The following is a 26069-nucleotide window of genomic DNA, read 5'->3' as shown; positions in this document are numbered from 1 at the left end:
TTAGGCTTCCAGAAATCTTTTAATAAAAGGCATTAACAAAGCGACCAGAAATTTTATTATAGATTTTTATTTTTTATTCTAAGGCCAAGAGAGTTCAGTTTACAGAAATGAGGTTTTCAAAGTGTACATTTGGGCTTTCTCCTGTTAAAAGTAGTAATAGGAAAAGCACTCAATAAAATGAGCTTAGAGCCCATTAATGTATCTGGTTAACTTGCAGATTCTTTCACTGCACTCAGCAAAAAGGACTTGGTTAATGAAATGTGCTTGCATCACAGTTTCCTTCATAAAGCTGGCCCTGTTCTCAACCTTTTACATTGCAGATGTCCAGCAAACGTGAATTTACATGGGTTCTCTGTTTCTGCCAAGGTGTCACTAACTCAGTCTTAAAGTTAGGGGAGTTAAGTATGAACTAAGATTAGGCTAATTTTTCTCTTAGGGGAAGTGTGAAGAAGGAATTTGCTGATTTGAGAGGGGGGAAAAAAAAAATTGCCTTCCGACTTGGGAAATGCTTTTTTCCTCTCTCCTTATCTGTTTCATACAGAGGTTCCCTAGCTGTTACATGTCTCTTTCCCTAAAACACCTTATATCTGCTGCTGAAAGATGAGATGAGGTACTCTTCCGCTCAGCGTTTCATGAATGCTAGAAACTTCATGCCTTTTTATTATTGGCAAGCTTTAGTTTTAGAGCCTACGGTAATTGGATATTTGCTGCCACAGAACTTGGCTTAAAATGAAGAGAATGCATCCACTCATCTCTAGCTAGCACTTATCATTTTGTTCCCTGACAGTCGGAGGATTTGGGGGATTGTTTGTTTGTTTTCCTGCAGAGAAGGTAGTCAGTTAGCATCTGCTGTATGCTTTGTATCATCTCTCAAGAATAGTGTGGGTTTTTTTCTCTTGATTCTGGTCGTTGTGTAGGCTTGAATGCATAATTGAGAGTGAGCTCTTTTATTTAATTGAGATGCATTCTATGACTTAGGAACAGGAATGTATGCAAGATGGCATAGATGCTAGTGCCAGCAGTGAATACTTGCAATGCTGAAAAATATTTTCCTGCAGAATGAAGGAGCTTATAAATGAAGAAGCAGCTCTGAACCAGAAGAACCAAAGAACATGTGGAGAGTGAGCAGTCTGGGTTTGCTGCAGTTCCTTGGCAAGTTTCTTTCCAAAAAGGGAAAGCAAAGTACACGGCACTGTGCTGTAAGCAGGCACAAATCCAAACCCAGGAATATGTCCCTCCGAGCAACAGAGAAAGGAGGCTCTTCTCGAGAGAGAAAGGCGTTACTTTTAAAATAGGTGGAGACAAACACAACCATAACGGATGCAAAACAACCTGCACACTAGTACTTACAGCTGTAAAAGTACACAAAGGAATATGCTTCATCCAGTAATTACAAGCTTTGGACAGCTTGCTAGCCATTTTGAATACGTATACTTTTTGGTATGACCTAACTACAAGGCGCGAAACCCACAGTGACTGTCAGAGCAAAGAATGGTTACTTAAATCAGATTATTATTTTGTTTGTTCTTTCAACGAAAAGATGCATTGTGATGCAAGATACAAGCAACGATCCCAAAATGATAAAAGACAGCAGTCTTCCAGCAGCCTGGATGAGACGTGGCTTGTTGGAAAGATAAGCATGTAACAGAGAAGTAAGAAGGTGTCAACTACAGAAATAATCCCGAGCCCTGCATCCCTACCATCATTCGTGTTCACAGACTGTACCTCCACAAGAAAGGATGCATTGCTGTTAGACGGAGACTACATTTTAGTGGGACATGGGTTGCCATGTTTGAGTTTCAAAAATAAGCAAGAAAACACTGTGAGTGAATGAAAAAAATTGTTGCCCAAAATTTTAAATAGTTTAGCATGTTTAGAATGTGGTCCTGCGTGTGGTATATCTGCGTGAAATGCAGTATGGAGAGAAAGCAAAATATGTAAAACGAGAGCTGAGCAGGCCCCAGCACAGACGTGCCTACCTGCTGCCCTGATCTGACAGCTGAATGGCTTTGCTAACGTTTCCTAGCTCTGAACTTTCATGGAGATGCTGTAGTTCTTGCAGCATCGTCACGGGGCAGGAAGGTAAAAGATTTCTGGGAAGAACAGCAAAAAGGGACAGGCTGCCCCTGCTGGAACAATTTATCTGGCCTTCAGCCTCTTCCCTGCCATCTCTTGAGAAGCTTCTAAGGAAGGGAAGGGGCTAGGAGCAGGTTGTGTGAATCACTGTACCGGGTGCCGCCTCAGACACTGGCCCAGCTCCTTCAGTTAGCGTGCGTTCCGTGGGGTAGGCATCCCAAGGCAGCCCTTACCCTTCCAGAACGGCCAGACCTGCTGTACGTGAATCCTCCGTGTCTAGGAGCATCCACCTTTCTGCACACGTGGACACTCGGAGCTCTGCATGCAGAGCAGGCCCAGCCACACAACCCAGAGGTGAGGGAATTGAATCCAGGCCTCCTGTATCCCGAGTGCTCTAACCAGCAGAGTACTGGTTTGTCTTTTTCTGGCCACGCTTTGGGAAAGAGGGCTGGCGTACGTGATTGATAGGCTCCAGAAGCAGATTGAGACTTCCAAAACCCAGTATCCTATTTTAAGGTAACTTATTCCTCTATAGTGTCTAGGTGCATTGAGGACTCCACCGGGTAGCACAGCAGTTAGGCATGGCAGTGCTCTGTGTTGCACTCGGTCTCTTCAGCAGCTCTAGAGCCTTTGTGCTTTCTACAGACCTCTGCAGTGTGCTAGAAGGCATCGCTGATTGAGAGGCAAGCCTTTATACTCGGGCTTGTTGTTCTTTTGCTTAACTTCACCCAACAGCTTCTAATTATACCCCTTGTACAATCTTAAATAATCCCCCCCAACGCAGAGTTTACAGCCCTTCGAGTCTTGTAGATACCTACATACCTTTTACAATGTAGTTCAAGGCCATTCCACCAATAGTAGAGGACGGAAGAAGTAAAGTTGTCCGAGGATCTCATGCAAGCACTCATATTCTAAAGAGCAGACTTATGTCTAGAGAGACAAGTGTATCAGTGGTGACACTGAAGTTTTCCTCAGCTGCTGAAGTTTCCCAGCAGGACTAGGGATGTAACGATTTTCTGAGCAAATCTTTCTGATTTCTAAATATCAATGGTGTAACTATTTTTACAGTTTACACTGGCAACGACTCTGAGCCACAGCCAGAACTTGACTGTGGTTCAGGTGTGTACTCAGTAACAGCTCTAAAGCCTGCAACCATCCTCTTGTCATTGATGGTTATGGTAGAATTTCCTTCGGCATTCTCAGTGTTCCTTGCAATCTTGTAGAGCTGCTGTTCTGAATCAAAGGAATCCCCTGAATGCAAGCGGGAGTGTTTCTGCAAGTGCGTCTCCAATGAAAATTTCATCTGCTGTGTGTTGAACAGAGCATTTCTTCTGCTATTAACTGTGTAGTTTGACTCTTGACTATAGCCCCCGATATTTAAAGATCTTTATTGTTCAGCAGAGTCTAAACTTAAAGTGTCATTTTGTGACTTAATCCTTTCAGTCTAGTAGCACATTGAGTTTTCCTTAATTCTGCATTTTTATTTGCTGCTCAAGACTTAGTGCAAAGCGAAGAAATTCCTTTCTAAAGCATCAGTGAAGTTCCCCACTGATAGCTGTCCAAATCAAGCTGTCTCCTGTACTCTGACCAGGAATGCCCAGAGTCAATTTTCAGGTTTTCGATAAGAGCTTTTGAAGTCACGTGCATGACAGCACCACACGGTTGAGACAGAATGCTTTCTCCTTCATGACACCCAAAGTATTGGCCGAAATTTGCTGCCAGTTCCTAAGAATGAAAATTTTCTTGAGTGGTGACCATCATTCCTTCAAACAGCTGGAAACAGTTTTTTTCCAGGGTTGAGCAGCAGCTGTGGGCACTGAGAGCCCATCATGGCCCTGACCAGCCTCACCTGGGCCCTCTCAGCACCCTCTGCCCCTGGCCCAGGAGCTCCCTTTAAGGTGAGGCTCAGGCACAGCTGTGCTTTTTGGTGAGCCTGACTTGCTGGGGGGGCTTCCCGGTTTGACTTCGGAGCTGCCTCTTTGCTTCGGAGCTGCCGGCTGATCGATCGCTGGGGTGCTGGCTGAAGCTGCTGCTTCCCCAGGACCCGCTTGGCTCTCCTCACTCAGGTACTGTGGGGCTGTGCTCCTCGCTGGTGCTTTTGGCTCTGTTTGTCTGCTGTTGTGGAGAAGCTACTGCTGTTGCTCCCTGTCCGTCGGTACCGTTATGTTTGCTCTTTGAGAATCCAGGATTTGGAGCTGGGCAATGCAGTGTCGTTTGCTGGCTCTAAAGCTGGCAACAAGGATACGTCCTGCTCTGTGGTTTAGTTGGAAGCACTTTGGTTCTTAAAGACTCTGTTTGTGGATTTTGTTTCTAGAATTTAGGAATTTCTGAATTGCTGTACTCTCAAGAGGCATATTTCTGTCGAGGTTTTTGCAGTTACAGCTCTTCTTTAAACGAGGTGTTTGGTTTCTCTGTGCTAAGTTTCAATGAGTTATTTTGGGAGGCTGGTCTCTACGTAGTTTCAAACCTGCTTTTTAAATTGCACGCATTGCACGGTAAATACTGTCAACTGTGGGAGCTGCCTGCTTTTGTACATTGAAACGTTTCCAAGTTACAGTGAGTTCTTCTAAGACGGCGTTGCTTACTTCCACATACCTGCAGCTCTAGTCTCGGGCTCCCGCTTTCTCCCCTGTTATTTTGTATATAAACTGGAAAAGGCCCTCTCATGCTGAAGTCACCAGCTCGACAAGATAGTGACTGGCAGATAGGGAGCGAGCTGCCTCGAGCGGTGACAAATCTGACCTCTGATGGGCACAGCACTGTCGTTTGCATTTTTAACGGGAAATCTGCCGCTGGATGGGGAATTGCTGTCTAAGAGAACTGGCAACAGAAGAACATTTATATGCGCTGACTTCTCCCGTTGCCACATCCGACGTGTTAACCGGTTGTTCTTCTGCTGTGTTTTGCAAAGGAGTACTTTCCCTTCCTTTTGGTCGTGCAGAAGGGAAGTGAGGGCTTGTGCTAGGAACCGCTAGGAATAACACGGCTCTGGGATCCTGTATGGGCCTCCAGAGGCGCAGGCTTTGCCATCAGCTTTCCAATAAGTCCCTTGGAGCAAAAACAAGAGGTGGGGGGTAGTTTGGTTTTTTTTTTTTTTTTTCTCCTTGGAGAAGTGCAGAGCCTTAACACCCCAAACATGATTTAAAAAAAAAAAAAAAAAAAAAGCAGAAAGAAGAGAGAGGAGTTACTCCTGCCGAGCCCTGGGGGGCGGGGGGGAATATGCAGCCTCGCTGAATCCTGCGGGGCCACAGCTGGCAAGACTGACTGCGTCCTGTCGTGTTGCTGGAGAGAGCCAGGGTTCTGTAATTTGCCTTCTGCGTGACCGAATGTCCCGATGGAAAGCTCGGGCGTTGAGTTGTAAACCGGGCTGCTTGTAAAACAGCCGCCTTGCTCACTGTGCTGCTCCAGGGCGTGCAATAGCATCCATCTTATCGTGGAGGCTGCTTTTGATCAAGTTGGTCTGATTCAGCACGGGTGACGGGCGAAGCGTGGCCTGGGAGAGGCGGTGTGTCCAGAGCACCCTGCAGTGGCCCGTTCGGCTGCGAGCAGCCCGAGAGGCTGAGCAACCTTGAGCTAACTCCTGTGCGCCGCATCGTCTTGCCTAAAGCTAGGATTGGACTGCTGCCTGTGCCCGCTGTCTCTGTCTCAGTGGAGCGGTAGTCTGTTCTTCCAGTGGAAAGGTTGCTCGGGGAGCGGTGGCGTCCTTGGCTGTTCCCATGGAACAAGACTATTGCATGTTGGATGCAACAGCACAGGGCATCCTGTGACTGAGAAAACCTATGGAAGAAAAAGGCCTAATGTAGTCTTCTCGCCCCTAAAAACGTGTATGTTGAGCCCATCAGCCTTTAACAAAACACTAGCATTAAACCGTGTAACTTGAAGCTAGGAGCTAACAGTTCATCCTTCCTTCAGGCTAGCCCTTCTTCTTCAGAGCCCCATGCCAGTTGTCCATCAGCCTCTGTATATACAAGGCAGGAGCTCACCAGCACCTGCCTCGCTGCCGTCCATTTTTAAAAGAGTGAGTCTCGGACAGGGCCGTCTGTCCCCATGGCTTTTAACGAAGTGACTGCTTCGGTTCACTGGGTTTTGTCAGCATGATGAGAAAATACTCGCTGAAAAGACAGCCTTCCCTCCCACCAGCAAAAGCAGTTCAGGCTATTTCAGTCCCACGAGCAACAGAATGTGTCGGGTGTGTGCCATAATCTCATCTCCGCCCTGAGTTGTTAGAGGCCTCTGTGTTGCCACGTGCCTATCGCTGCGCTGGAGCGATGTAGATTCTGCATCATAAGAGCACAATCCCAATTCAAATTGCTTAAGCTCTAAGCGCAGGGGCGTGCAACCAGGATGCAGGAAAACTTTTCTGGAATAACTTGTCAACGTGATAGATGACAAATGAAGTCACCAAGTACAACCTAATATGGTTGGAGTCTCGGATTTCCTCTGGACCTTGCTTAATAGCCAGTAAATGACAACACACGGATTGCAAGGCAGTGAGTAACCTTGCAAAGGTCCACTTGCTGTTCGCTTGCGTCTCCCTTGCACCTTGCCAAGCAGCAGCTGGACTCAACATGGCATGAGCTGATGTGGTCCTTAGCATGAATGTCCCTGAAGCTGCCACGTTCCCCAAGAGCTTTATGCCTGAAGACTGCTAAGTCTATAGGGCTGGCTGGATGTTCCAGTTGCCTTGCAGAAGGGCATTCAGTAGTGCTGACCCTGCCCTTGACGTTCTTGTGAGCACAAGAAACACATTAACAAAGGTAAAATGAGGATTTTAGGTAACAGGAACGTGCCTCTCCTGTCACCTGGGTAGGTGGTGGGCAGGAGATTGTTCTTCAGGGTCAGACCTGATGATCTGATGCTTGATCCAGAGACTTTGAGCATGGAGGGCCTCTGAGTATTTTATCGCGATGGCTCAATGTGCAGTGGTTAGCATCCTTGAGCAGATTTGGGTTGGTGATGGTGGGGTAATCTGGCATGGTTTTTTTCTCTGGTGTTTCATGGCAGTATATTTGTACTCTTCTTCCTTTGCGGCTTTCACATGCTAACAATTTGTGGGCGACAGTTTTAATCTTCAGCAAGAAGCTGCAGGTTTTAAACATAGAAGCATCTCTTCCTCTGAATCACTTTGTAAGGAAATGAATAGCAGTAATGGTTCCCATGTTTCAGTGGCATGCCACTTAAAATTTGGAATACCTAACACCTTTTCCAAAATTAACCGCAACTGGGATCAAGGTGCACACCAATATACAAATAATATAGCAACAGTCTATGAGCAATCACGGGTGTGGCTTCCATGAATGATTCAGAAAAGATAATGAGCTGTGTGGATGAAAATAGGCATTTGGGCAGGGATTATGCAAGGCCTGAATTACAACGCAGGATGGGTGGGGGTAACACCTCTTCCAGCTTACAAATGCTAATCACAAGCTCAGCAGCCAGAAATCTCTGCAGCACTATTTAACAAATATTAATAAGTATAATTAAACTTCATGTGCTAGATTTTCAGTGCCAAGGAGCTATGAGAAGCAGAAAATTTGCTGTATGTTTTCAGTTTTAAATGAATATAACCTGCTTTGGAAAGCAAGCTATCAAGAAAGGAAAAGATTAGGCTACTTTGAAAACAGCAAAGTTTACCCCAGAACACTCAACACATGCTCACACATGCTCAATCGGTTACCTAACCGCAGAGACCCTATGAGCAGATAAAATGATGCACCTTGTTACCTCCATCTCAAATTTCCTTCTTGACAGTAATCTAGTGGGTATGTACTTAGCATACAGCTTGTAATACTATTAAATGTGTTTATAAGGGCCGCAGTCTGTAATCATGGGTTTGAAGGGTGGGAATTCCACCATGACTGATCTGGTCATCATCTTAACCCTGAATTCCTGACAAGGCTCGGTTTGAACACCATCAGCAACTACTCCCTGCTGTAATAACTGCCCTTGCAGATTTGGTGTCTTTGTCCTGGACTAGATGGATGCTTTCCTTTATCATGTCAAACCTACCGCTTCCCTCGTACTGTTTAAAAGCAAAACCAAGGCTGCAGCAGGAGGAAATGCAATCTCAGTGAGAGTTCTGCAGTTTCAGTACAGTAGCAGTTGTGCCTGTTGCAGTCTGGGAGTGAATGGAAAACTAATAGTGACAGCAACAACAATGATCAGTAATTTTAAATGACTACAGAATTTAATTATGTTGTCAATCAGCATGCTTCTGAATTGGGTTTATTTTCTGCTTTATCTCTTATGATGCAAGAGAAACTGACGATCCAGAGGTTTTTAAATGACTTCCCACTACAGCTGTGTGTTATTTCCTGACATTATCTGCTTAAGAGCAAGTTAACATGGTGGAGAGGTTAAGCTAATGGGTTTTTCAAGTCGCCAGGTACTAACACAGCCTCTTCCTTTCAGGAAAAGGTATATTGAGGCAAACATCGTATCCTTCAGTTACCAGCTAGACTCAGCTCCTCTGGGTTGATTTGCTAGTCCGAACCTCACCAAGTGGGGGGATGTTTTGCCAACACTCAGCAGCCAAGCAGCACTAGGCAGCAGTGACCCTCCCACAGGGTAGATGTGACAGATGCTTCTTGCTGCCACTGGTTACTTAGAGTGTGCTTTTGCTTGTGGTATCGACAGTTTTGAGCCTGAGGGAGAGGTCACCCCCCATCCCACCCCCCGTTCTCACCAGCTTTGCTGCCAGCCACATCTCACTGAGGTCTGCTCAATGATTGCGGGTTCGCCATAGGGCTGCTCTGGATCCAGCCCTCTGTAGTTTGTTGCGGTACAAACTCACTTTGCCCCAGCACAGCTGCCTCCTGGGACCCGTGGGTCCTCAGTAACGTGGCTGGGTGGTCACAACAGTGATGCTGAGGCAAGAGACTGCTGGGGGGGGCAGGGGGAGCAGTATGCATAGCCCACTTCTTGAATCAGGAGGCTGTGGGAAGCATTCATTGCCTTTCCTTAGATGCACATCCTTCTTCCCTGATTCAACACAAATTCCTTGACTCTTCAGGCTTCAGTGTGTCAAGTCATAACTGCTCTGAAGTGTGATCACTCCAGTCAAATCTATCTGGCAAGGGGCTTCCTCCTCAGAGGCAAGCTGTTGGGCCTTGCCCAGGTGAGCCCGAGCTCTAAATATTCAAACAGGGGATCAGGCTGTTGCAAAAGCGTGTTTGTGTCCTGACAAGTCTTATCATGTGCCAGGGGATGAGCAGAGAGATGTCTTCTGGCCAGAACTTGCAAAGCTTCCCCCACAGCCCTACCGCCTTAATTACTCACTTGGAAAACGGAATACAGTTTTTAGATCATGCAAACTTTGCCCCCCAAAGCACAGGAATCTGGTGTCTTGAGAATACACAAGCAAGGCTTCCACCTGCCTTTGTCAGTCACCCCCCCACCGTCACCCAGAGAGAACCACAGAACTGTGGACCAAGTCCTCAGTGGAACCTTATTACTTTGGATTTTTAAAGGGAAAATGGCCAAGTTACTTTACTGTAAGACTTGCCTATAAATGACTTTCCTCATACTGAAGAGGCACGTGAGCTCTGAAACCTGCTTGAATGTCTTCCTCGTAGCAAGTCACTATTTTCAATTCAGGTTCAGTCTGTTTTACTTCAGTCACTGTTGCGCTAAGCTTAGGTTTAACTTCTGGAATGAGACTTAACGCTGTGCTGTGTTCAGCTGTTACTCAGCTGACACAGTAGGAAAGAAAGCATCACTACAGAGTAATTTACTTTTTTAATACTCAGGACTGAGTAGCAATACTAATATTTTCAGGAAAGGAATATGCAATTCTCTTTTTTTTCTTTTTTTCTAGGAGAAAAACTGTAATGGAGGTTAGGTTAAAAGTCTTAAACTTTTTGGGAATTTCAGAAAAGGTTATGTAGGGCCATTCAGAAACACAAGTTTTATAAGGTTTTTAAGCTTTTCAGTACTCTAAATATGAAAATAGTTTGTACTTGGAAGTAGATCTTATTCTGAGGAAGTGAAAAATGTCTTGCTGCTACATTAGGAGAAAAGGGTTTAGCCCACTGACTCGGGAACTTCCACTGCTTACAGAAGTGAAAATAAGTGCCATGGTGCAGGGCTGGGGAAATTGTAACAAATACCCCATTTCATACACAGTAAAGATGTGTTCAGTTGTTAGTCACTTTAGAAGTCTCTTTGGCTTGCCCTGTGCAAATGCTAAGTAATAGCATCAGGCTGGTGTGAAGTGCAATGAGTTAGGGCAGAAAGCTTATCCCGTTGCTGTGTTCACAAAAAGAACAGTGAATGAGACCTGGCAGCAAGTGCGATGGCTCAGACTCACAGTTTTCCTTCATCCAAATGCAATGCCTTATACATCCTGTGATACAGAATGACTGGGCTGGCCTCCCTGTCAAGAGGGGTTCATTTCTCAGTGTGCACACTAGCCCTGTGGCTTTTTCCCAAATGCTTTAAGCTGAAACAATCCCACTGAAAGCAGGGAAGATGCTTACTAGGGGGTATCTGGATGGGGAAGCTTTCTTCTTTTTCCCATCCAAGAGTGGCTTTGCTACTCTTTTGGGAGTAAATGCTTGTTAAGGGCAGAACTGAGACTTGAGGCCTTTGGGAATTCAAGTGCTTCCAGGTAAGGTGAAAAGAGCAGTCTGTTCAAGCACAGGAACCTAGGCTAAAAAGGGGGGTTCCAAGTATCAGGAATGGAATGGGACCCAGAGGCAAAAGCTAGAAGAGATTTGCAGGGCAGTCACTTGGTTTTAGACTGAGTTCTACTGAAATGACAACTGCTGAGTCTGTGCCAAGACTCACAATTGACAAAGAACGAGCTGCAGCTTAGCAGTGCTGTTCTGTTTGCTGCAGCAGGGGTGGTGTAACTGAGAAGGTATGTCATTTGGGGGTCCTAGGGTTACAGCTGCTCAGAATTAAGGTTGCAAGTACCAATTTGACTTTTTCCACCTCTGAAAAATCTAGGGGGTGGAGTGGAAGCAGAGCTTTCAGTAGGATGAATATTATAGTCAACAGCCTTGCACAAGATTAGATAACTTCTTCATGTTTTGGAGGCCAATCTGCGTAGGTTCTTAGCAGCCTTATGGCACTGCAGTAGGTTTTTAAGCACCTACATAAATGAAGCTTAGCAATCTCCCCAGCTATAAAAGCCAAGTAATTAGGCATTACTGAAAAACTACATATGATGTTTTTTCCATCAAGTATAATGCCATGGATGGCAACCTGCTGTATTCTGAAATAAGCTCATTCACAGAAAATGTGAAGACTCTAGACTGACAGATCAAGGCAAGTACTTACCTGCATACACAGCTAAAAGATCTAAGCTGTGTGATGCTTCGTATTGTCAGTAACCTTATCCATGGCTCATATACTACGGTTAAATATAGTTGCTTTGCAACGAGTATTTGCAATTTCTTTCTCCTCTTAAGAAGAAAAAAAAAAAAATCACCGTGCTATGCAAGCTTTTTTCATCCTCAGAATATGAGTAGCTCCTCTTCGGTCACCCCTAATGTATGATTTGGTTCTCTTTTAACAGGTGAGAAATTGAAGACAGGAACACTGCTGCCTTTTCTTTTCTGTACAATGGTGCCTAACATGCTATGGCTGATTCTAGAAATAACAAAGGTTATTAATAATGATAGGCTGAATAACTTAATCTTACAGGATGTGTTATTGCCAGCACAAAACTATAGACACTGTGCTACCAGGTAGTAAGGAGGAATTTAAATTAATGGTGTGCAATGTGAGTCATTGAACATTTCTGCAGAAATCTTAATTTTAATTAAATGCAAGCTGAATTCAACATTTGTTGCACATTTAACATTATTCACTTTGAACTTTCCAGTAAACGCAGAACTCAAATGCACAACTGCACACACTATTCAATAAAGCAAAAACCAAAATGTATCATAAATAAGTATTTTATAACTTTATTAAACTCAAGACATGACAATATTCAAAATACAAAGTGAATTCTTTTTCTATTCAATACTGTACATGATGCAGAAATATCAGTGCATTTCTATAGCATGTATTTCACCTTCATTTAGTTTGTACTAAAACAAATAAAAAGTAAGCTTTAAAATAGCTCAAACATCTCATTCAGCAGTTTAAACTGTAAACAGCTTGTTTATTTCTGTTAGGAGGAACACAGTCATCTTCTGTACCTCCATTACGAGCACCCTTTCTCTTGTGCTTATCTGTAAGACGATAAATGTAATCAAAATGAGCATGAGAAACTGCTAATGCACAAATGTGGCACCTCAGTGAACTTTAGTGGATCGCTGAGGCACAATGAGGACAAATTAAACAGCAAGAAGCAGCATCTGAAGCAGCAGGGGATGGGACTGACACTGTTCATAAAGAGAATAATATTTTTTCCTCATACTCTCCTCCTCCCCTAAAATACTGAACAGAAACCAAAACACAAGACCAGCTTGTGCTGTGTTTCTGTATTTAATACAGTCAGAATTTCAGACTCCAGGTGAGCATGTGGTTGTTGCTGCCTACCTAATAGCAACCGTATAGCTGCTCATATCCTCTGCCACTTTCAGGACACTTTCACACATTTCTAGGATCCAGCAGGAAAAGAGCAGCAGCAGAGGCTTAGCAATGGCTGGTCCAAGTCTCTCCTAGGAAAAACTGCAAAATTGAGCCAAGTGTGTCTAGCAACTGAAAGAATCCACAAAACCTAACTCACTTTAAGAGTCTATTAGTGTCAAATTAAGTTGTAAAATAGATTCATCTTTCGAAATGCACTTCCAATAAGCTTGCCAAGTCTTGAGGTGGATATCAGATCTTGCAGTTACCTTCTTACCAGGTTGGTATATCCTAGTCAAAGATGATAGAGTCTGTTCTCAGTAGAATTACTGTGTGAAAGAAATTTTGGAATTGCCTGATGCAAAAACTGTACTGTACTATCTGCTCTGTTGTCAGCTTTATAAGTGACTTGTAAGCAAAGCTAGATTGATTTTTTTTTTTTTGATAATGTGACTACCAAATATGTTCATCTAGGTAGCATATAACTGGCCAACTGTGACTACTATCCCTCCGTATGTTTCTATGGAATCCTTGTAGGTTCTCAGCTATATATACCAAGACAAAAAACAGTCTTAAGAAACATATCAGAGATGTGCAGCATAAGAGGACTTTACCATCCACTTTCCAGTTCTCGGAGGACAAACTGGTCCTACTTCATTATCTGAGAACCTTAACAACTTTGTAACATGATAAAGTTCAGCTCCATCGTGAACAACTGAGCTGAGCCTGTGTTCCCGGAGACTACGGGGAAACCACGTAGGACAGGTGTTTTCGTTTCAGGTGACCAGCTATGTCCATTCTAGGTTTTGAGTCGAGTTTTGTTGGGGCTGAAGTGGCTGTGCAGTCACCAGACCAGGACTGAACCTCTGTGTTAGAGCTACTTTCTTCTGCTTCTCTGAAGAATTTCTCATACTTGTCCAAATATGGAGGCCTTTCAGGCAGCAGATAGTAGTGCGTTGAACTGGCCTTCTTACCATTTTCAATAATCGGAAGAATGCAAGGGACCCTGTTGGAAGATCCTTCACTATTTTGTCTTTGTAGAGCTTTGCTGCTGACGTACTTTGGATCAGGTGCAAAACTCTGGGTGGGGGGCATAACCCCATTGAGGTATGATGGCAGGCTTTTGGGACTCGGTGTACGGGAATTGCTGCGTGACAAAGGTTCTCTTGGGGGCACTTTCGGAGGCCTGTCTTCATCGCTGTATGCGCTAGAAGCAACTTCTGCTGACCACCTTCTGTAATCTGGTTTGAGAGCCCTTGGAGGTATGGGAACCCTTGGTGGAATCTCTGGTTTATCTTCATCAGAGTTTGGAGAAGACCTGTTTAAGTGTCCAGATAGTCTTACTACTGGTTTATTAAGAGATCCAGCTGGCCCAGAATGGGACCTTCGCAAACGTCGATGCAGCTGCTGTGGAGGAGGATAAATACTGTATCCATTTAGGCTTCGTGCAGGGTTGGCATCTTCTGGATTTGGTCCTGCTGGAGTATCAAAGTATGCATAGTTGATTTGTCCACAGCCCCTAAAGCTCCGCCGACTTGGAGCACTAGATTTAAAAGGAGGAAGTTCATAATCTTCTAACAAAAAGTCAGTATCTGAGCTAGTCAGGAATTCCACCTCTTTGTCAACCTCATCTGGAGTAAGGCCTTCCGAAACAGGCAGAGGGGGTAGTGGCCTGGAGCTACGATCATTGGAAGATGCAGACAGAAATTGAATTGGCCCATTTTTTATTGGCACGTGAGGAGATGTTTCTTCAGAAACACAGCCCATGGTTAATGACAGTTTACTAAAGCCAGGAATGAGATGGTCTTCATGTCTTGAAATTGGCTGTTCATTTGGGGGGCTTACAGGGAGTGGACTGGATTTCTGAGATGGGACTTGGATACAACTTTCAGCAAAGCTGTGGTCATTCATGGAAGCATGGTTGGAAGAGTGCCCTAAAAAGTTGAGAAAGTCTTAGAAACACTTTTCTAAGTAACACTCTAGTGCATGACTTTGCCACTGCATATTTAATTCCTTCTAATGCAACGATAAGTAATGTCTGCTTAATGACTCCAGTAGCAAAATGTAGCTATTCTAGATCTTTTCCAGTCATGGATTTATGTGTTTAGTTAAGAGAGCAGCTGATTACCTTATTGTTTTAGGCCAGTGCTCCAGTTAAATGAGGTAGTTCAAGAGACCCCAAGCATAAGCAACAGAACAGAGCTACAGTTACAAAGATCCCAGCAAAGGACTACGATGGAACAAGTGCTATTTTACTAAATAGTTTTTCTGTCAAAAGAGTAATGGCAACTCGGAGGCCTCTAAGTACAAACAAAAGGTTTTGTTTGTTTGTTTCTTTTAACTTGATCGTGTTATTTAAATTGTTAGGGTTTTTTTGTTGGGCTTGAATAGTAGTATTTTCTTGAAATGTTTGCAGTCTGTCACCAGAGGGCAGCCTTATATCCAGAATGAGAAAACATTTAGTGTCTTAGCGAAGAAGACTTTAGGATTTTTTTTTCCCTAAGACAAATCCATTACACTACCTAAGTACATATGTGTTAGTCTTTGTACTTACCAATGGATGGTAAATGTTGCTCTGTTGATGAATTCAAATTATATGCCACTGCTATAGGGTCCACATTAAAGAAAGTACTAAAAAAAAAAAAGTAAAGAAACCATAGGTCAGTACCGGTATAAGTATTCTTAATCCTCATCTCATATACTTGAAGATGTGATAGATGAAATTTTAGCCTCACTTACTTTTCAAATCCACTGTGGCTACCCCAGCAGGTTTTCAGACTCCCCATGCCTTGACTAGTGTGAAGAAATCCAGTTTTTAATGGGACTCTCATCTCCTGAGCAGCAACTCCTGCAGTTGACATCGTGCACTGCTCTCTGGCAATGTCTCACGACCCTAGAAGTTCAGTGCTTGACAGGTTTCCTGCAGTTTTCATTCCCTTCGAAAGAGAGGAGGACATAAATATCAGAAATGCAAACTTGATGAGTTCATCTCTCATCTGAAATTTCAGTATTTCAAGGAATTAAATAGCTCTCTAGAAAGGCCTTCTGTCCTAATACTTGCCAACAGGAAAACTTTATCAAACTTGTTATTTTGTGTCTGACTGCAAAACTAAAGAACAAAATGGGTCAGTTCTACAGAATTAAACTGTATAGAAAAAAGAAAAGTATGTTCGGTAAAGCTATTGATACATGGCAACTGTGCATCAACAACTTCAGTTCTTATACATAAACTCCTAGTTATTCAGGCAAAATAAGTTTTCCAGAACCATCTCTTCTAACTTTCTCGTAGCCATCTATCTTTAGTTATATCTTTTTTGCTAATGAGTTTATGGTTTCCAGTGTAGCCAACATGTAACAGCCTGGTCTGTTTTTAAGTACTACCTTCAATAGCCTAACAAATGGCCTTTGCTCTAATAAACAGAATTACTGACTACGTAAATCAGAATTCCAAAACTTCTTTTATGTAAAGCAGTTGCTATTATTAACAAACTTAAGCATTAAGATACCTTAACTCAGCCTCAAGTCTTCTAGCTATTTCAAACAAGTTGGAAATCTAGTGATTTGAAATAATCTCATCTTAAACTGTCCTGCTGTATTCAGATTTATTTTGAATGTGTGAACAATGCTTTATCTGGCCCATTTACAGAAGAAAAAGATGTGTTGGCAATTGCTTTACATTGAAGTAGTAATCATAGTCTAAGGAACAAGTTGACTAACAGGGCTTTGTTTAGGAAATTCAGAATGGATTATTGGGGGGGAGGGGGCACAGTGTAAAAGTAGTCAACATTCTGAAGGCAGGAGAAATTAAGTCCAAGACTATAAGCAGCGATGTGCTCTCGGTCTGTGCTTCACCTACACAAATATCCTAAATTCAGCAAGTATGATATGGTATGTTATGGCCATTTTAAAAAAACCAAAACACAACAACAAAACCCAATCCAGCCAGAACAGTTTAATTTGTATCTCTCTTGACAATCAAGAATATGGCCAGTTTCTTAACATGAACTACTTTCCTCCTCCCCTCTGAAAGAAAAAATTCCACCTAAAGAAAAGTCAACCAACAATTGAGGGCCAGCTACATCAGTGCAGTATACATGTCAAGAAAACACCTTCACAGTATGGTGCAGCAAGAAAATGGGGTACAGAAACAAGTAACAGCTTATGGTAAATCTGTCAAAAAATGGGCATTCTATGCAGATGTGTAATCTCCCTTTTCCTTTAAGAGGAAAGATCCATTATACTCATTTGCAACATGAGGGATGAGCAGACTCCTAAGCAGGACTGTAAACCAAGTGCCCCAGGATTAATTTGCAATCTAATGCCACGATTTGCCTTTTATAAACAATTACTTGAGAGAGAACAACTCTGCTATGCTTTTCCAAATTTGAATTGGGTCCAATATTGATCATCCAAGCAAACAGTATATGCAAAATAACTGTATGTATGTTTATCATGAGCAAGACCTATTCTAATCACATTCTTACTAAGAGTGTGGTGTGATGGTTTTCTTGATTGTGACTACCAGTGATCACCCTTGTGTCAACAGAAGTGTGTTGTTTTTTTTTTTTTTTTTTAATTCACTACCAGATACGCAGTGTATTTTAGCCAGGCATTTAGGAATTCTAGACAGGAGGTTATTAGCTTTAATAGAAGTGAACAAGGGCCAAACCAGTGTTCTGTCTGCTGCAGCAGAGCATTAGCGTCTTAGTTCTACTTTGGCCCTCCTGATTTTACTAAAGACTATGTTCTTACTTTTCAGATAATCTCCTTAAAAGCTAGCTTAACCCTGGAAATTTTTGCATTACACAGTCAAGTTGGACCCTTCCCATAATGGGAATTGCAGTAAATTTTGACTGCTGTAAATTACAATTTCATACTGAAATTAAATATAAACAGACAGCCCCAGGAAGCAAGAACACAGTTCTGATTAGCCACTGGGTTCAAAATCTCTAGTAGTCCTGTAACAGCAGTTCTTCCTTCCAGTTCTGTAAGCACAAGCAGAACCATTGTCTATGGGGGAGCAGAAGACTGGAGAATCCCATTTGTCAAAAAGGCTTAAGCACAAGTATAGCACGAATTCTAAAATGAATTCCTATCATGTTAACACAATTCGCAAATGAAACATCCATCACATCAGCTCATGCTGTATTGAGCAGTGATTTTTTTTCTTTTTTGTCCCTCACAGATCCTATCCTATTAACAATGAATCTGCAAAAGAAATGAAGGAGAATGAATTAGTGAACTTAAGGCTAATGCCTATGAAGGAGTTTGTGCTTCCATTTCAGTATTTTTTGAAGTGAAACGCAAGTCACAAGTTGAAAAATCACTGCTACAGAACACTGATTAGTCAGCAAATGATAGTACTCCACCTCAGCACGCATACAAGATCCGACAAGACCATGAGCGAGACATTGATTCTGATATAAAAAATGAGACAGGAAGGGGGGGGTGGCATTGCTGTAGTTTGAGAGCACATGTAATGTGCTTGCTATGATAACATACAACACTTGCAGGGCTTGTTAAGAAGCCCAACCTCCATCAGATCCCACGCCAAAACCACTGCTAGTAATTACTGTGTCAGCTTTCTGAATGCTGTCTAAATCTCAGCTCTCAAGACTGATAGTTGCACAATTGCCTCTCTGAAATCCCTCTGGAATGTTAAGCTCAACTTCTGAAATGGACTTAAATATTTACATACCCTAGGAAAAGGTAATTTTCACTTGTTTCAATCAACTCTTTATTTTTTAAAAATAAAGCACAAACAAACTTTGCAGCCATAAAACTTGCTTGCTTCTAACAATAACCTCTTTGTGAATTCACAGAAGGTGACTTGCCTCGACATTTCAGTGGGGAGTTGTGAATGGACAGTTATGAAACCGTCCTCTGTGCCTTAAGCTAGGAGTATCAAGAGAGGTAGGGCATGTGCTCTTTCACTACATCACCTTGCTACTTTGTCAGTGGAGTCTAGAGCATTGGTGCTTATATTTTAAAACATGCATAAGCTTGTTTGAAGAAACAGTATCTTAAGAGGGAGCCATGAGGACATGTAATTGAGGAGTACAAACTCTGTACTTTATACAGTGTGCTCTTACCAAAGATGAGCAGTACATATTTCATGAGGCTACTGTTTTCTAGTAATTGGCTTAAAAAAAAAAAAATTTACAGAAGTCAGTCATGAAGATAAAAACACCAACACTTTCCACTGTAACTGTTGGCCGAATCCTGCCTCCTTAAATACTCAAGGTTCTAAACTTAATGATAAATAAAATCAAACTACCTTTCCTAAAGAAAATGAACACTCTACAGTAATGAAGTATTCTGGATCTCATGCTTGTTTGCCACTCATTTGCACAGAATGGGCTTCTGGTTACTCTGCTTGTCTGGCCTAATTATGCATAGATTATGGCACTTAGAAAGATGGAAGCACTTTGAGCACTTTTGAAGATGTTACAGTTTCACTGTTATTCAAAAGAAACTGAGTTAGTTCAAACTAAAACTGTAGCTAGCAAGTACTACAGGGCAGATACAAGCCAAGGCAAATCAAAGTTTGTCGGTACATTAGAAAGCTATCAACACCATTCACTGTAAGGCAAGGTAACTGTGCAGAGGAGATACTTTTAAATCATTCATGCCTGCTCACATTAGCAAATATGAATTATTCTGAATATCAGAGGTGAGATTGAAAATTTTTTTTTTTTACAAGGCCAAATACACATTCAGACTTGAAGTGATGAATGATGAATAATAGGATGGATATGTGTAAGCTGAAAATGGTCAAATGTATCCATAAACAGTAGGGTATCTATAGAGTGAGGAATATATACGGGAATATATCAGAAAATTTTTGTGAGATGGAGTTACATGAAACATCCCAAATATACAGTTTTCATGTGGATACCTATCACAAAATACTTGTACTATAGCAACAGTAACCCTCTATTTAGAAACTAAGAAGCATTTGCATATATTTTAGCTCCACACCTAGCCCTGATCACACAGAGAACCTTGTTACTATGTTCCCTGCTCTCCCAGCCCCAATGCAACTAAATATTTGAGGCGAGTCAGATTCATAATAAAGAAAACCTTTCTGGTATGCACAGTAGACCAAAGCATGCTCTAGAATGTTTCACTTAATGGGCATGGAATACAGCAATTTGCTGTACAGATTTTTGAATGCCTGCACAAATTTTGGACAGATTTTAAAAAGGCAACACTCTTAACAAGCATCTTATATACTTCATGTAAGAAATGGGGCGGGTGGGAGGGGAGTAAGACCTACTTACCACTTTTGGGAGGGGAAGAACTGTGGCTACCTTAAATCCACAACCTATTTTTGCTCACCTTGCCATCACATATCTTTAACAAATCTCAGAAGCAATTCACAGGAGGAGGGGCACATTTTTGCACTACAAGTCATCCGCTCCAGCTAGCTGTTCCTTATTTGACAATGTGATGTAATTTCCTTTTTTTCCTTTGACTTTCTATTTAACATAAGTACCTGAGGTAGAGCCACCCCTTTTAATATTTAAGTATTTCAGCCTTCTAATTGCACTTTAAAAAGCCTAAGAGCTGTTAGTATACTTTCCGGAACTCCATATACTTCCAAAAAAATAAAAATCCAAACAAAAAACCAAACCAAAAACCTGGTTGTCAAGTAGTCATATCATCCCCTAAGTGCTTTTGTCTTTGCAACTGGATGAATGCTCAGTAACCAACACCGAGTAGAAAGAGCCTCATGAGAAGGTTAGTTTAAATCTATTCATTTAACAAATAATTAGATGTTATTTGCTGTGCACCAGATCTCCACAGTGCAGTTCAGTATTCCTTGGAGTCACAAGCCAAATCATGCTCAGATACAGGCCTCAGAAGATTTTTCCATTTATAGGAATTATTCTTTTATATTGTTTACAGTTTTATATTCATTATATTCTTTACAGTTATTATATAAATCAGGCGTATTCTTAGCTCTGAGAGATTTTTTTCTATGCATTCTGCCAAGCAGAAATGGACCATTCTGTGGCAGAAAATTTAAGACTATGATCACTTAGTAAAGATGGATAAAAATGCTGCTCAAATCATAGGAGGTTGCAAATAAAATTAATTCTACAGGTATAGCCCAGATGATGATGGGCATAAATTTAGAGACAAATCAACCGAACAGCAGACAAACAGGTATTCAGATTACAATAGTCAGCTATTTTGGAATATAGTCAAAGAACTGAAGTTCTTCAAGGAGTTTTAAGTTCAGTTAAAATTTGGGCTACCATTTCATGGTCCTACACAGCAACTGGGAGGAACCTGTAAATTGCCAGTAGAAAACTAATAATTAAATAGCAAGACAATTGCCTTGCCTCTGCTTGTCAGATTTCAGATGCATGCTTAAGGTATGGTACTTCACCCTCCTGAAAATTTTAATGTGAATATAGCCAGCTTACATTCAGGAAATAAAAATTCCTTTATAGCTGACTCAGAGTCATAACCATAGCGTTAGACACGCTGTGATAAGTTTTAATTCTGTTTTCCACTACAGAGAAGTGGAACTGTTTTCCTCCGAAATAATTCCTGTATTGCAGAGGATGGCAGAGAAAAGGCTTTACCAAGGACATACACTCCCTCAAAAGACAGGTTTCTATTAAAAAAAAAAAAAATTAAAAAGATTGCCCCATATAGGTAAACTGCTAAGGAAAGAAAACTAGGGTTGTGCACAAAGTAACATGGGTGAATTGAGGAGTTTGGTTTCCTCTTTTAAAGTTTTACTGACTTATAAATGCAGCTCACAAATGCGTTTGCGATGCAGAGGCATTGTTCACCTGTCATTCCAGTATGACAAAGATTCAAGTATCCCCAAATGGACCAAAGAGACCTTGCCCCCAGAGCCTTTCCCATCCAGTTTATCAATATATGATTAACTACTGTTATCTTTAGATCCAGCATAGCAAGTTTTTTGCTTATCGCTTCAGCAATACTGCATAGGGTCCTTAGTCTAGCCTGTGCCCCAGCGACACGAGACCACCGAAGTCTCAGAGCTGCTCTGGACCGCTCGCTTGGCGTAACCGACACAGCGCCTGTCCGCAGCAGGCGTACATGCTCGAGAGATGCACTGGAAATACTTGAAGGGCACAGTGGCGGCTCCAGATTTAAACACCACAGACCGGCTATTTTGGAAGGTCGAGGGTAAGCGTGTACAGGGGTATGAAGTCACGAAGAAATGTTTATTCTAAATTAAGCCATCCTAAATTAGAGCGCGAAGCGCAGAGCCTGAGCCCACAATGCGGTCTCTGTTTACTCACAGGAGCGAGAGGAGCAGCTCGGAGGCTGAGGGAGAAGGGAACGCGGCTACTCTTTCGGGTCACGGGAAGACGCACGGCGTGCCGCCTCGGTTTCCGAGATCGCGGCCGCGGGTGGCGCTGACCCCGGGCGGCTCCCGCCCGACCCGCCGGTCCGGCTCTGAGGGGCTTCTGCCGCGCGAGCGCTTCCGCTCCCCGCCGCGCCGAGCTCTACCGCGCCCTCCCCGCCGGACCCCGCAGGTAAGCGGCGCAGCGGCGGGCCCCCGTCCGTCCGTCCTTCCCCCGCCGCCGCCCCGCCAGCACAAGGGCAGGAAACGCGCTCCCGCTCCTCCACGGCGCGCCTCCCGGGCCGCGGCCCGCCGCCACTCCCCCCCCCCCCACCCTCCGCGCCCGCTGGCGTGGGCCGCGCCGGGACCGCGGCTCCGCGCCAGGGGCCCGGCCGGCCCTGGCGCCGCGGCCCGGGCGACCCGCAGGTGCCGCCGCTCCCGCCGGCTCCGGTCCCCGCTCCTCGCCCCGGCGCCGGGGCGAGGAGCGGGGGCCGGAGCCGGCGGCTCAGGTGCGCGGCGGCCGGGAGCGGCCTCGGGGGACGGGGGGGGGGCGGGGGGCCCGCCGCCATGGCAACGAGCGGGGCGGCGGGAGGTGCCGCCGCGGGGGCCATCACTCACCCCGACAGCCTCGCGCAGCTCCGCATGTCCCCGCGCGGCCGACCGGCGCCACACGCATGCGCCGAGCCGCGACGGCGCCCGATCACTGCCGCGCCGCGCGCGGACGGCTGTTTTTATACCGGGGGGCGGAGCCGCCAGGGAGCCCCGCCCCGCGCCCGGCCGCCCCCCCCTCCGCACGTTGCGCACTCGTCGGGAAAAACCTTAAAGGGGCGATGGCTCGCGCGTGGGCCGGTGAAGGTGCCGTGGCCGTTCCTAGGCGGGCGCTGCCGGGAGGGTGCGGGCCTCGCCGGGTACGGGCGGGGAGCGGGGCGGGCTGCAGCGGGTCCCGGCGGGGGCCTGGGCGCCGGCAGCGCTGTCCGCTGCTCTGGGCCCGTCTGCGGGAACGGCCGCCGGTGCGCCCTCCGGGCAGCGCTGCCGGCGCGGCGCCGCCCCCCGCCTCGGCCCCCCCCCCCCCCCCCCCCGCCCGGGCCTGCGGGAACGGCCGCCTCCGGGCTGAGCGAGAGGCGCGTTCGCCGAGCGGGCTCCGGGCGGGGGTAACCGGGGCGCGGGGCCGACCGGGATGCTACCGCCCGTGGCTTGGCCCGGCGGCGCGGGTGAGGGACTGCTGGGGACAGCGGCGCGGCGGGATCTCGCGCTCAGTCCCCTCAGAGCGCCGCGCTCCCGCCGGCGGCGCGGGAAGCCGCGGGCGCCCAGCCGAGGCTGTGAGGTAGCGCTGGTGAAACCCTGCCGGCGCCCGGTTTTCGCCGCGGCGGCTGGCCTCACCGAGCAGGCGCCCGGTTCGCCCGCGCTCGGCGTCCTTTCCTTTCCCGGTCATCTGCTTGGCTTTCCCTGGCCGGTGCTCCGATCCTTCAGGGGAACTGCCCGCCGCCACCCCCCCCCCCCCCCCCCCCCCCCGCTTCGGTGTCCTTCCGCCTGTCACCGGGTCCCCGTTGCCCGGGGGATGGCGGCGGTTACTCGTTCCGCTGCCCACCCACCCCACCCCTACCCCCCCTCTCCGGGCCCCGTTCCCGACGCTGCCAGGGCCGGTCGCCCCGCTCAGCTGCCGCGCGGGGCCCGCCCGCCGTTCTCCCGCTCTGCGGGGGGACCTGCGCGCCCCGCCGCACCGGCCGGGCTGCGGGCAGCAGGCGGGAAGCCCCTCGCCTCGCTCGGCTCGACAGCCGTTCCCCGGGGACCGCTTCCCCCGCCACCCGCGCGGGGCCGGCGGAGGCGTCCCGCCGCCACCAGGGAGCGCTCGCTCTCCCGCCCCGAACCGGCTGCCCGCAGCGGGCGGCCCCGGGGGCACCGGGCTCCCGCGTTGCCCGTCCCGGTCGGCCGGCGAGGAACGTGGCGGCTTCGGCTCCGCGCTCGTCTCCCTGCCGGTGCGTGCTGCAGCTTATTCTGTGGTAACAGCGGCTTCGCCCGAGCGGCGAGGTGGAGCTAGTCCTTGCCCCACGCGCTTGGTGTCCGCGCGTTCCGCAGTCGTAGCGAACGCTTGTCCTTCGGTATCGCCAGAAGGAAAAAACCACCAAGGCCTGCCTCCACCGTCGCAGGGATTGCTACTGTGAACGTCTGTTTTCCTGAACTTTGTGTTGACGCGAATCCATTTGCACGTGTAGTGATTTATTGGGCGTCTCGAGCAATCGCACGTGGGTTATCACAGACTTGACAGTGTATTTTCTGTCAAGACTTAGCATTTGCGATGGTAAAACGCACTGGTTAGAGCAGCGGGGTTCTCGGTGAAAGCTGCTGTGTAAAGACTGTTTTGTGAGCTTTTGCAGGCGATACTGTTCGTTACAGCATAAACGATGTGAACCTCGGTTTTGATCAGTTTTGCTGCACAGTGTGCTCACTTCTTTGTTGGACAAAGGAATGTCAGTGTGGGATGCTCAAACTCCCAGCTCTGAGAGTTGCTAACAACAGGATTAACAGCAGGTGTCTGCTATACTTTTTGAGCTGAAATAGTTATTCATATTGCTAAGAAGGAAGAATGCTTGATTTCGTTCCACGATGTGGTGCATGTCTGCAGTTGACTTCTGCTTTCTCTTTTGGGGTTTCTATTGACCTCTGGTGACAGTCCCCCATCCGCCCTTGTTCTCGGGGACAGTAAGCTCTTTTACTGCATATTTGTATCATTAGAACTGCTATATTGCTGTACAAATGAAGGTGATGTGAGAAGAAAGGGGAGGAATATAAACTAGGAGAGATCTTTGGTGGGTTTCTTTTTCTGTGGATGTGAGAAGTGATGAAAAGCTCCTCTAAAGTTGGCTAGACGTGTTATGCAGAAGAGAGAAAGTGGAAAGAATATAAGGGGGGGTGAAAGGCATCAAAAGAAAGGAGGAGATCGGACAAGTGAGATTTTGTGGTTTTGATGAATTAGGGCGCACGGTGTTCACGGTGAGACTGTGCTATGTTGTATTCTGGATGCATGCTTAGAGGGGGTAGCAACTAGCGATGATAGCTTGTGCTGAACTGTACGTGCTCAAAGACGACTTCTAAATGCTTTGCTGCACTTCTCTTGCTCTGGACATGAAGACTGCAACTAGTTGTTTCTGTGGATAAACTGCGTGTGCAACGTGAGTTCTTTTAAGTTTAAATTGTCCTGGTTACATGCATGCGTGGAGGAGAAAGTTGTCTTTTTTTTTTTTAAGTTCTGGTATGTTGATATACATACTCGCTGATGGTGCAAATAGGCCGAAATGTTATTATGAATGGATACAAAGGACAAACTTGTTTTTTTAAATGCATTTCAGTGTTGACATGACTTCAGTAGGACAAACTCCTGCAGTGCCTCCATGGTGGAACATGAGGAATAATTGATGTTTGGCTTTTTAACTGGTTTGTGCCTGAGAATCTTTGGTCCAGGAAAAGGTCATTCTGGCTTTCCCTGCAGATGTTACCCTATGGCCTCTGTACTTCCCTTAGCAGGCCTGGTTTTACTCTGTTAGATAATTTAGGAGTTAGTTCATGGGCATGTAATGGTATGGAATTTTTGTCTCTTACTGTTAAATGACTTTACCTATGGCCTTTGCTCACTAAAACCCCACTGCCTTGAATTTCTGATTGTTCTACTGAATAAAAATGTTTAGTAATGGTGTTGCTTGTAGTAGTTTCTGTGCTGACCTCTGCACAGAGGAAATTGAGTTCTGTACCAGCGGTTACATTCTCCTTTCTCTCCCTTCTTTGCAATATGAAGATACTTCAGGATTCTTAAACCACCTCACAGTTCTGTAGGCATGTGTAAACCACTCTTTGCAATTTGCTAATTGCCCTAAAGATTAACTCCTAAGTAATCTTGGACATCCCGGTTGGTTAATACTAGTTAATAACAAGTATGCTAAAAAAGCAGCTCAGGTAGTATTGCAAGATGCTTTAAATCTCTTTTGTAGCCTGTTTTGGAGAAAGATAGCAGACTTGTCTGTATTTAGTAAATGCAATGTCTGAATTCTGTGAAAACGGAATATCATGGACTTCCATTCATGATATTCCCTTTCCTACAAGCGTTCCCTTTGCAGAGGGATCCCTGTGATACTGGATGTCC

The 26069-nt window shown here is 45.3% G+C and overlaps 1 protein-coding gene across 2 annotated transcripts; it reads right to left on the bottom strand.

Moving 5' to 3' along the window:
* Positions 1–11965: 11965 nt before the first annotated feature.
* Positions 11966–22668, bottom strand: ERRFI1 (ERBB receptor feedback inhibitor 1). Of its 2 annotated transcripts, none has more exons than XM_052792525.1 (4): positions 22553–22668; positions 15340–15536; positions 15155–15231; positions 11966–14534 (listed from the first exon to the last, which is right to left on the bottom strand). In XM_052792525.1, exons 2-4 carry the CDS (start codon positions 15459–15461, stop codon positions 13342–13344), a joined length of 1392 nt encoding a protein of 463 aa, XP_052648485.1. In that variant the 5' UTR covers positions 15462–15536; positions 22553–22668; the 3' UTR covers positions 11966–13341. The 2 variants fall into 2 exon arrangements, with proteins under 2 accessions (XP_052648485.1, XP_052648486.1); XM_052792526.1 differs by lacking the exon at positions 22553–22668 and adding an exon at positions 21891–21912.
* Positions 22669–26069: the final 3401 nt, after the last annotated feature.

The sequence above is a fragment of the Harpia harpyja genome, chromosome 7, assembly GCF_026419915.1.
Source record: "Harpia harpyja isolate bHarHar1 chromosome 7, bHarHar1 primary haplotype, whole genome shotgun sequence".
In the NCBI taxonomy this organism is placed as follows: domain Eukaryota; kingdom Metazoa; phylum Chordata; class Aves; order Accipitriformes; family Accipitridae; genus Harpia; species Harpia harpyja.
Note: the sequence above shows the minus strand (reverse complement) of the source record. Positions and strands in the feature narration are given on the sequence as shown.

Coding starts and splice junctions, on each gene's coding strand:
- ERRFI1 (XM_052792525.1), bottom strand. CDS start 15,461: ATGTCAACTGCAGGAGTTGCTGCTCAGGAGATGAGAGTCCCATTAAAA. Junction 15,232..15,339: donor AGCCACAGTGGATTTGAAAA/GTAAGTGAGGCT, acceptor TTTTTTTTTTAG/TACTTTCTTTAATGTGGACC. Junction 14,535..15,154: donor GCAACATTTACCATCCATTG/GTAAGTACAAAG, acceptor TCAACTTTTTAG/GGCACTCTTCCAACCATGCT.